The sequence below is a fragment of the Myripristis murdjan genome, chromosome 5 (genome assembly GCF_902150065.1).
Source record: "Myripristis murdjan chromosome 5, fMyrMur1.1, whole genome shotgun sequence".
Taxonomy (NCBI): Eukaryota; Metazoa; Chordata; class Actinopteri; order Holocentriformes; family Holocentridae; genus Myripristis; species Myripristis murdjan.
Window position 1 is genome coordinate 38,570,083 of NC_043984.1, and position 10,605 is coordinate 38,580,687.

The 10,605-nt window shown below is 47.8% G+C and overlaps 2 protein-coding genes across 2 annotated transcripts in view; one reads left to right on the forward strand and one right to left on the reverse strand.

Annotated features, from left to right (window-relative positions):
- The window catches only part of cenpp (centromere protein P), a 120,975-nt gene extending 116,985 nt beyond the window's left edge, over positions 1-3,990 (forward strand). The window contains exon 9 of the mRNA XM_030052271.1: positions 3,600-3,990. Within this exon, the coding sequence (XP_029908131.1) occupies positions 3,600-3,715 (116 nt within the window). The 3' untranslated portion in view covers positions 3,716-3,990. The remainder of the gene's footprint in view (positions 1-3,599) is intronic.
- Positions 3,991-7,565: 3,575 nt separating this feature from the next.
- Positions 7,566-10,605, reverse strand: part of ippk (inositol 1,3,4,5,6-pentakisphosphate 2-kinase) — a 15,351-nt gene continuing 12,311 nt past the window's right edge. The window contains exons 10-14 of the mRNA XM_030051951.1: positions 10,576-10,605; positions 9,970-10,105; positions 9,623-9,725; positions 9,233-9,324; positions 7,566-8,966 (exon numbers count right to left, since the gene is read on the reverse strand). The exon at positions 10,576-10,605 is cut by the window's right edge and continues 73 nt beyond it. Coding sequence (XP_029907811.1) covers positions 8,759-8,966; positions 9,233-9,324; positions 9,623-9,725; positions 9,970-10,105; positions 10,576-10,605 — 569 coding nt within the window. The 3' untranslated portion in view covers positions 7,566-8,758. The remainder of the gene's footprint in view (positions 8,967-9,232; positions 9,325-9,622; positions 9,726-9,969; positions 10,106-10,575) is intronic.

Below are 10,605 nucleotides of genomic sequence, written 5' to 3' on the forward strand. Positions count from 1 at the left end.
CTCTGCTAATGCTAACTCTGCCAGCGCTAACTCTGCTAATGCTAACACTGCTAGCGCTAACTCTGCTAATGCTAACTCTGCTAGCGCTAACTCTGCTAATGCTAACTCTGCTAACACTAACTCTGCTAATGCTAACTCTGCTAATGCTAACTCTGCCAGCGCTAACTCTGCTAGCGCTAATTCTGCCAGCGCTAACTCTGCTAGCGCTAACTCTGCCAGCGCTAACTCTGCCAGCACTAGCTCTGCTAATGCTAACTCTGCCAGCGCTAACTCTGCCAGCACTAGCTCTGATAGCGCTAACTCTGCTAATGCTAACTCTGCCAGCGCTAACTCTCAGCCAGTCGCTGTGTTTCTGTTTGGCGAAAATAAAAAATCAAAGCGCCGCTCGTCGATCTGATGATGTCACAAATCAAACATCATCAGTGATGTTTTAGAGCAGGGATTGTCAACCGGTGGTCCGTGGCCCTCTGGTGGTCCGTGGCAGTATTGCAGGTGGTCCGTGAAATTGTAAATGGAAAATAATAATAATAATTTTAAAAATGATTTAATTCTTATTTATTCTTATTTATTTTCCATTTACAATTAATTTTTGTGAATAATTTACCCATCCAAATTATGTCAAATGGAGTTGATCGAGATTCTCCCAAGCCTCATGTCACCACTGACGTCCCATCTTGGCCAGGTTTTTCTCATGAAACCTGGAGTTTCTCTCTGTGTCCGCCCTCTTTCAGCCACACACGGGATTTAACTTCCTCATTCATTCAGTCAGCAGGCCAGTTTTGGCGTGGCATAGGCTATTAGTTCTGCTGTCTGTTATTTATAAATAATAATAATAATAATAATAATTTTAAAAAAAACAGTCAGTAGGCCTTTATTAAAAGTCCATTAGTAGTAAAGTGGTGACTTTTTTTTTTTCACGAACATGGCATGTCCTTTCGACAACGATCCCGTGGATGAAGGTGCAGCGTTACTGCGCAGAGAATTAAATATTCGTCGGGAGATGATTATAAGAACAATGTTTTTATATTTCATCTTAAGCTGCTGCCAAGTGCGCTTCTCCTCCGCGGGATTGCACCTAAATGAAATAAATGAATAGGCTACCATTCAAGCAGTTTCCCCCTGTAATATTAGGGAATTTAAGCATGGGCCGCTACGGCAGTCCGCTACGGTAACCGGAAGCGGATCGACGCTCGACATATAAACCTGCCTGCCGTAGCAGAGCAGTCCATTCTACTACGGCACAAAGCACACTTCGACGTAGCCACACAACGCCGCGAACAGCTGAGTGATTTTTTGCACTTTGGGCGCGTTGTTTGCATGAACAAGCAGACAGTACTCTGAAATAAATACGAGGATATAAATCCACCATCCAGGCAAAAAGCAACACAGTTGAAGCTGCAAGGAATGCTGGCAAAAAAAAAAAAAAAAAAATCACCGACTGTGTCAATGCGTAAATTAGTGGGATTATAATCTGACTTCCCCACCATGACGGCACGAGTATAATAACTTGACTATAGTAACATTTGCGTGTTCAATAAATGAATGTATCTCCCACTCAGCAGCAACATAGCTCGATAAAAAGTAAGCCACCTTTATGGTACAGAAAAGCCAGGGTTAATCCTGAAGTTAGCTCGCTAAGACCAAATCCAGCTTTATGGTACAGGACTCTGGTAAACTGTTTGTATGCGGCTCGGGTGGATTTTTCCTTGTCTGTGATTGGTCGCATGGCGCAAACACCGCCCTTTTTATGTGAGCGCGCACAGATCGAGATTGGAAAAGCCTGGGTTGATCAGCTTTATGGTACCGAAAATCCGGAGTGCGGATGTCTGGTTAAGTGAAGCCAGATAACTAAGAGAAAGCCCGGCTATGTTTGTTTACTTCAATGTTTAATTTATTAATTAACAGTCATTGATGCAATATGACCTGTTGAGTCATGTCAGTCATTCCTATAAACTACACAAATGGTTTACAAATATTAAGGGAATAACATTGTGTAGTTTATAACCTTTCAAGCATGTTTTTGTTTAATCAACAATTCATTTTTATTTTTCCATGTCCCAATAGCCTATATGGCATTTAATTGAATTTCACATAGGCCTGTTTCTATCATATTAAGGCTGCACAAATGAATGGTATAATATAAAGTAGATTTGCAACAAGTTTTGAAGCATTTTGTTGTTGAATCAACTTTTTTTTTTTTTCAACTTAGGCGGCAGGCCTCTCCAAAGTAGGCTATGCCAAGTTCAGATGAAACACTCACAGGCCAACAATGGCTCAATTTTAATCCACTTCTGTCTGTGTTTATGTTTGACACGTGCTGCATAGACGCGTCACCATGGGAACCAACAGTTCAGTGGAAGGTGTGGGTACCCGCTGCCGACGCTGTTTGCTTAACGAGTTTGGCTGCTACGGTGATTGCGTCATAGCAGCCGCACTTCCGTCCTGGAAACCGTCCTGCTTAAATTCCCTATTATTGTGATTGTAACGGACTCCATTTAAACTCACGCACTGACCCGAGCAGCGATGCTCTCCCACACCGTCTCCCTCTGCTTTGCCGCTGCAGCGCTGTTGCAGTTTCTTTAAAAAAACATGTTCAAACTCGCTGTGTGAATACATTCAGATTTCCAATTCAGCTGGGGTGAAAAACGCAGCCCGACGCATCCCCGTTGCCATGGTGACTCGTCAAATCGGGGCTCCATTGTCTTTTTCCAGCTGTGGGTCACGCGCTTACCTCCAGGTGAAACTACTCTGAGTTGATCAAACTGACTCAGATCAGCTGTTCTGGAACCGGAAACTCAGAGTTTCCTGTCTCAGAGTCGATCAGCTCAGAGTTCGGGGTCTGACTCGGAGTTTGTTGAACCTGATTCGTCAAGCGGAGCCCAGCTTGCCGTTGCAGAAAAACTCTTCTCGCGCCTGCGGTGGGGTGCAGGGGGAGAGGGGGGGGAGAGGGGGCGGACGGGAGCACCCCTAGTTCGACATCTATGTAATTGTCTGTTTTTCTTTTATCACAAGGTGCAAATAAACAGACACTGATGCAAATAAATAGCCTTCTTTACATGTATAGGCCTATATTCTCTTTTATTTTAGGCATGGTGCACAATAAAACAAACGTCCCCCAAAGCAGTGGCCCCCCCCCAGTTGCTTCTTGGTTATAATGGCGGTCCCCGGGACAAAACCAGTTGAAAACCCATTTTAGAGAAATCAGACCAGAAAACTTTATTTGTAAGAACAAGGAAGTTCAACGTCGACACTTTGGCGCCTCCTGGTGGCAAAAATAAGACCTGAAGCTGATCTCTGGACAACACGACTGAACCGTAAATATCATAAAAAAAAAAAAAAATCCATGATTGATTGTCAATTATTTTGTCCCAATATATAAATTTTCCAAAATTACATATGATCCCAGCCCTAGACACAGTATATCAAAATAAAAGTCTTGTTGGTCCTAAATGTGGAGCTTGACCCACCAGTCAAGACCAAGACGCCCTGCACGTGCACACACACACACACACACACACACACACACACACACACACACACACACACACACTCACAGTGTGCAGCACATTAACAGTGTTTGTCTGCTGTTTGCCCCTCAGCTCTGCAGATGGACTCCCGGGCTGTAGGGGGCGCTGCAGAGGCCTTCCAGAGCCTGCTGAGGATCCTGGGACCCGAGGCGGCGCTGGAGAGCCTCATCCAGGCCATCAGTGCTTAAACTGGGAGGACTGGGAGACAGCAGCTCCCATCCCAGCCACCTGGAGATGTTTTTGTGTCGACGTTCCTGCTGAGAACATCTGTGATCTCTGCTGGAACACACACACACACACACACACACACACACACACACACACACACCCAAACACTCACACACACACACAGCTGATCTGCTTCCTGAAGTGTGAGACAGGACTAACCTGCAGCTTCAGTCCACACACACACACACACACACACACACACACACACACACACACACACTGCAGGTCCATCCTGATCAAAACCAAATGATTCATAACGAACAAACTGAAGAACTGATGTGTTGCGTTCAGGTCACGTGGGAAAAAGGAAAACATCCTGTGGCTAAAACTTGAAGGCGTTTGTTCTGTAACTGTTGGAACATCAACATTTCAAATAAATCATAAAACATAATAAATAATCATAATCCTTCCTTTCTGTCTGTCTGTTAGAGGAAACCCGGTGGTTCCACAACACAACATCAATAAAGATCCATTTATTCTGCTTATATGAACTGTTTTGTTTTTGTTTTTTTATATCAGTCCGAGTGGCTGTGAAGTTTAATGAAATGATTCAGTTGTTTAAAACTTCAAATAAAATGTCACGTTTTACTCCTTAAGTGAAGCTGCTTCCTCGTGTCAGAGCCACATGATGAAAACCTCAGGTTCATGTAGTGAAACTGCGTCTCAGACAGGAAGTGATTACAAACAGAGCAGGAAACACACGAGAGGCCGAGTCTGTCTCTTAGAAATTCTTTATTTAATATAAAGAGCTCCGCTGCGATCGCTGGACCAGGAACAGCAAGCAGCTCATTAGTCAAAATCTAGAAAAATAAATAATTTAAATACAAAATGCCAGACAGCAACGTCCCCTTTGTATTTTCAAATAGTTTCTTCTCAGTTATTTACACACACGCAGTATTAGAAGTCTTAGGTATCACAGTGCTGTGATGTTAATAATCTTCTGTTGAGACGCAGCAGCGAGGCAGAGACGCCCAAACTGAACCCAGAGCAGCCAGAGGTAAACTTCAAATTAAGGCTCCGCCCAGCTGATCCTGAAGCTCCGCCCACCTCCGCAAACCAGCCAGCAGCCAAACACAGAGGCAGAACGGGAGGTTTTATCATGTTCTGCTTCTGCGGCGAACAAAAGCCAACAGAGCTGCTGCTTTTAGGAAAACTCATGTGGAGGACTTTATTGGGCTGATGGAAAACTGGAGTGAAGAAAGTGTGAAGGCTCTGAAAGTTCCTGTTCATATCGTAGTGGAATGAATGGAGGAAAGGGAGGAGGAGTGATGTGGCAGCTCTGAAAGCCCACTGCTCGCTCTGGGAGGAGAGCAGAGGAACGTGAAGGAGAGGAACCTCTGAGGAACCCAGAGGAACCGGGACGGAGCTGAGAATCTGATCCATGCTGACTGTGAGCAGATGCAGATCCACAGCTCACAACTGAAGCAAGTGATTGATCGGTCGATCAACAGAAAATTAAGTTTCAATTTGAAAATCGATGAATTGTTTTACTTGTTTATCAAATGAGATTCCAGATGTTTCCTGGTTACAGCTTCAGAAAAGCTCAGATTTACTTTTGCTGTTATTTTCTGGTGAGCTGTGAGTCTCCATCTGCCATCGTCTGGACATTTCACTCAGGAAATCATTTCTCATTTTTTATTTTTGAAGGGTTTTGTTTCCGTCCAGGTTTTTTTTTTTTTCTGCACAAACTCAAACGGAGCTCTGGGTTCCAGCTCAGACACAAACTGGGCTCACGGAGCTTCAGGTCCAGGTCCAGCCTCCTCGTTCTGCTGGGACGAGCGAGCGTCTCTTCAGCTGCTCGGCGGGTCTGACTTCCCGCAGTCGGAGTTTTTCCCACCGGGAGGCAAACGCCACTGGTCAGAACTAAAGACCCCATGAAATGGACTCTTACTTTGTTGATTTGATTATTTCCTGTTGAAACAGGAAGTGTGGGCGGGGCATGGTGCAGGGAAGGAGCATTCTGAAGTGCAAACCAACAGCATCTCAGTTTGGGAGAGAAACAGACTTTTATTTTGAAGGGACAGGTGGATGAGAGAGGATGTTTACAGATTTGAAGTTTTTATTGGCTGAAATTTTGATTTGCAGCCTCTGGAGCAGGATGATGTCACTGTTTTACAGGAAGTAGAGGTCATGTGAGGTCATTGAGGTCATGTGAGGTCATTTCATGGGGAGTTGAGACCAATCCCAGTGGGTTAACTGACTGCATCATCAGACGTCGCCATGACAACAGCAGCTTTTGGACCAGCTGTCGATGCTGTAACGTTTCTCCAGAACAGATTCAGCCTTAATGTCGCTGCCGTGTTTGGTTACTTGTGACCGCGCGGCCCTGAAGGCATCATCACACAATCTGTCAACCGGCCAATCAGAAGGCCTCGCTGAGGATCGGCCCGGAGCCGGTCTGCCTCGCTGCTGCCGCCTCAGTTCATCAGTTCAAACTGCTCTCAGATCAGCTGCAGTCGGCCCCGCCCCCCGTCGCCCTCTGTCGCCAGGACGCCGCCTGATTGGTCGCTTAGCGTCTGGGCAGGTGAAGCTCGAGGTCAAAGGTCAAAGGTGAGCCGCCTCAGCCTGATTCACCTGATTTGTCCACGCCATACTCTGATCATTAAAGGGACATTTCACCCATAATGCATCATGTTTGCATCCGGTCCCCACCGTGTGCTGGAGGATTTACCCACAATCCTTAGGATTAAAAAAAAAAAAAAAAAAAAACAATCTAACGTCAAACAGGAAGTCAGAAACAGTTTCCTGTTTACATGAAAACTAATAACTTTCTCTTTTCTTTCTAAATTTCTTCTGAATCTTCGGCTCCTCTGCTGAACGTGTTCGGGCTTTAACTTTTCCTGATCCCTGACTCCGGGTCACCGGGTCACCGGCTCACCGGGTCACCGGGTCACCGGGTCACCGGGTCCCAGACTCACCGGGTCACCGGGTCCCAGACTCCGGGTCCCAGGTTCAGAGGGTTCGGTTGGTTTTCTCTCTGCTGGATCAGAGACGCTGGCGTAGATTTGGAGTTTACCGTAAGGGATTGTGGGTAAAACTTAAACACATGATGAGGACTGGATAGAGAAATGATGCATTATGGGTGAAATGTCCCTTTAAATGTGACATCACACACGGCGGAGCAGCAGAGCGTTTCCTCGCTGGTCGACAGAGTGCATGCTGGGACTGCGACGGGAGCCGGGCGGACGCAGCCGACAGGAACCAGTCAAGTGTTACCAGTTTAGACGAGACGTTCAGGACGGCCGGGGCGGAGCCGCGTCGCCGTGACGTCACAGTGATGTCACCGTGACGTCACCGCGCTCCCAGCCTCCCTGAAGGCGTCGTGTTGGAACGAGCGGCGGCTCGTCGGGTTAGAGGTAAGTCAGTGCAGCCAATCAGAGCTGCTGCTGTGACACAGCCTGTAACAACATGAGTCTGCAACACACACACACACACACACACACACACACACACACACACACACACACACACACACACACACACACACACACACACACACACACACACACACACACACACACACACACACACACACACACACACAACAAGCCACTTATGGCACAAACACTGGAGCAGCATGAAGCTCTGGCCTGGCACTACATTACCCAGCAGCCCTTGCTCTGCTGGGTCAGACTGGTTGTGTGTTTCTCCCACAGCGCCTCCTGCTGGTCAGACCGCAGCGCTGACCTCTGACCCCAGACCAGCCTCACGCTTCCTGTCATGGCCGTCTGTCAGAGACGGGCTGGAAGTGAGACGTCTCACTCGAGAGCTCCGTCCATCAGCAGACTGAACTCATTAAATCTTGTTTTAAAACGTGAACGTCTCCTGGTTGCTATGGTGACGAGTTACTAACAAAACTACTCAAACTAATAATAATTCACCTTGTGGTTACATTCAGGGTTCAGGAGCTCAGAGCAGTGAGCAGACGTCATCACAGACGTCACATGACATCACGTCATCACAGACGTCACATGACATCACGTCATCAGACGGTCTGACTGACAGGAGGGTCGATGGGACTCCGCCCCTCCGTCTGAAAGATGCGGGACCAAAGTGAGGGGGCAGAGATTTCGGGGTTTTTTTTTGCTTCTTTTCTTTTCTTTTCATGTCAAACTGAATTCTGACTGCAGTTTTCTAATTTACTACAAATGAATATTAAAATCAGCTGATTACTAATAATCACTTTGGGTGTGAAAAATCAATAACACCTGATCCCTAGAACAGAATCATGCAGAGCTGATGGGGCTGTGAGGTCAGAGGTCAGAGGTCAGGCTGGTCCAGGGTCAGCAGGAGGCTGTTGAGGAGTAAATTCATAAAACATCATCATCATCATCATCATCATCTAATTGGATTAATTTTCTTCTTCAGTTGTTTCCTGTCAGCAGAGCCAAAATGTCTGCCTGACATCTGGCGGGAGCTGATGTCAGATGAAAGCAAAGGATTGTGGGTTCAGCACATGTCGGGACCGCCCTGCCAGAGGCTCCGCCTACATTCACTTTAGATTTTTTTCAGGAAGTGACATCATGAACGAATCAGAAACCACAGATGTGTTCCTCTCACATTTGGATTTTCTTTTTTTTTTTTTTTTTTTTGTCCTCATTGCTTCGCCATCAGCAGCGTTGCCATGGAGACAGAAGGCAGAAAGGAGTGGTCAGTGGGGGTCGTTGCCATGACAACCCCGTCAGTTCAGAAGTGAATCACAGCTCGTTAGCGAAGCGGAAACAGGACAGAAACCCCGAGCCGCTCCCAATAAATATCAGAAATCACAGGAAGAAGAAGAGCTGAGCTGTGATTGGCTCCCTGCTTGCAGAGCTGTGATTGGCTCTCTGCCTGCAGGGCTGCCGTGTGACACTGAACTCTAGAATCGGGTCTCATCCACAGGAGTGCTGTTGCTAGGCAGATTACCGGGCAGGGACTGATTCTAGATGTCTGCTGTCAGCGCGGCGTCGTGGCGTCGTGGCCGGGCGGCGGCGGCGGCGGCGGCTCCATCCGGCCAGGTGGGTTCACACAGGGTGGAACAGCAGCGTGCAGTCTTCTCGCTCCACGGCGGGGTAGATGCCTCGTCGCGGCACGGAGCCCTTGGGCAAGGCGGCGGCCGTCCTCAGGAAGTAGGAGACGATCTTCTGGTCGAGGCGCAGCTGGCGAGGGACGCTGTCGAACGGCTTGGGGTCCAGATCCAAGATGGAGACGGACGAGGAGAAGCCAGGAAGCCTGCGGGACAGAGGGAGGAGCCATGATGTCACCTGATGTCACCTGATGTCACCTGACCTCCTCTGTCCAGGGACCAGTGGCTCAGCTGTGACGCTGCATTCAAGTCACCTGGTTTTTACCAGCGTTCACATCAACAGGCTGAAGCTCAAACTCAATAAAACTCATCTGAATAAAAACAAGTCTAAACGCCATTTGAAAAGTTCTGTGTGTGTGTGTGTGTGTGTGTGTGTGTGTGTGTGTGTGTGTGTGTCTTTCTCCCTCCTCACCCTTCATCATCCTCCTCCTCCTCGCTGCTGGGAACCAGGGTGACCATGATGGAGCAGTCCTTGGCGGTCATGGCGACACGGTACTGATGAACCTGCAAAAAAAAAAAAAAAAAAAAAAAATCTACCTTTACCTGGATGACAGCTGCTGAACGGCTGCCTCTGATTGGTCAGCTGGCTGACAGGGGGTGGAGCCTAACACACAGACAACACCAGCTAATGGTGAAAACAAAATATTTCTGTTAGGAAAACTAGCAGCACAGGAAGTGGCGCCCCTCCTGTGCGTCCTGGGAGGAAGTGGGTGTGGCCTGTGTTAAAGTGGGCGTGGTCAGTTCATGTGAAAGGTTAATATGTTGCTTCCTGTCTTTGCTCCGCCCTCGCCGTGTTGCTCACCTTGGCCACGGCGAACTCCACGGAGCCGTCGTCCTCGCCGGGACATTTCTGCAGCTTCTGCAGGAACGCCTCGCCGTACGGCCCGTCCACCTGCAGGCGACCTCTGACACACAGGAAGTGACATCACACACTCAGGATGACATCATGACAGAGCAAACTAACGGTTCAGTCTGAAAACCTGCTGCAGAGCTTTTACTGCAGTACTGTGTAGTACTGTGAGTACACAGGTGTTCAAAGTGGTACTGTGTGTGATACTGAAATACAACGTGTAGTACAGTGCATTGTACTGCAGTACCATGTGTTGTACTGCAGTGTTGTATGCTGTACTGCAGTACAAAGTGTAGTACCTCTCCTTGGGGAAGTCCTGCAGGTGCTGCTCCACTCGGCGGTAAAGAGGGTAAAGTCCTTCGATGTCCAGATTATCCAACATCTGAGTCTGAAGGATCCTGGACAAAACACTGTCTGACGGCAGAGCCTGAGAGCCTGGGCAGACAGACAGGCAGAGAGACAGACAGGCAGAGAGGCAGACAGGCAGAGAGGCAGACAGGCAGAGAGGCAGACAGGTGTTTAGAGGAGGGGATATTTTTCTCCTCTGAGCTCCAATACCTCTTTCAGACTTTAACAGTTTCATATGAAGGTTTTCTGTCAGACAGACAGACAGGTAGACAGACAGGCAGGTACACATTCAGAAAGACAGACAGGTAGACAGACAGGCAGGTACACATTCAGACAGACAGACAGGTAGACAGACAGGCAGGTACACATTCAGACAGACAGGTAGACAGACAGGCAGGTACACATTCAGACAGACAGACAGGTAGACAGACAGGCAGGTACACATTCAGACAGACAGGTAGACAGACAGGCAGGTACACATTCAGACAGACAGGTAGACAGACAGGCAGGTACACATTCAGACAGACAGACAGGTAGACAGACAGGCAGGTACTGACCATGGCGGCTCCTGTCTCTGCTCAGCAGAC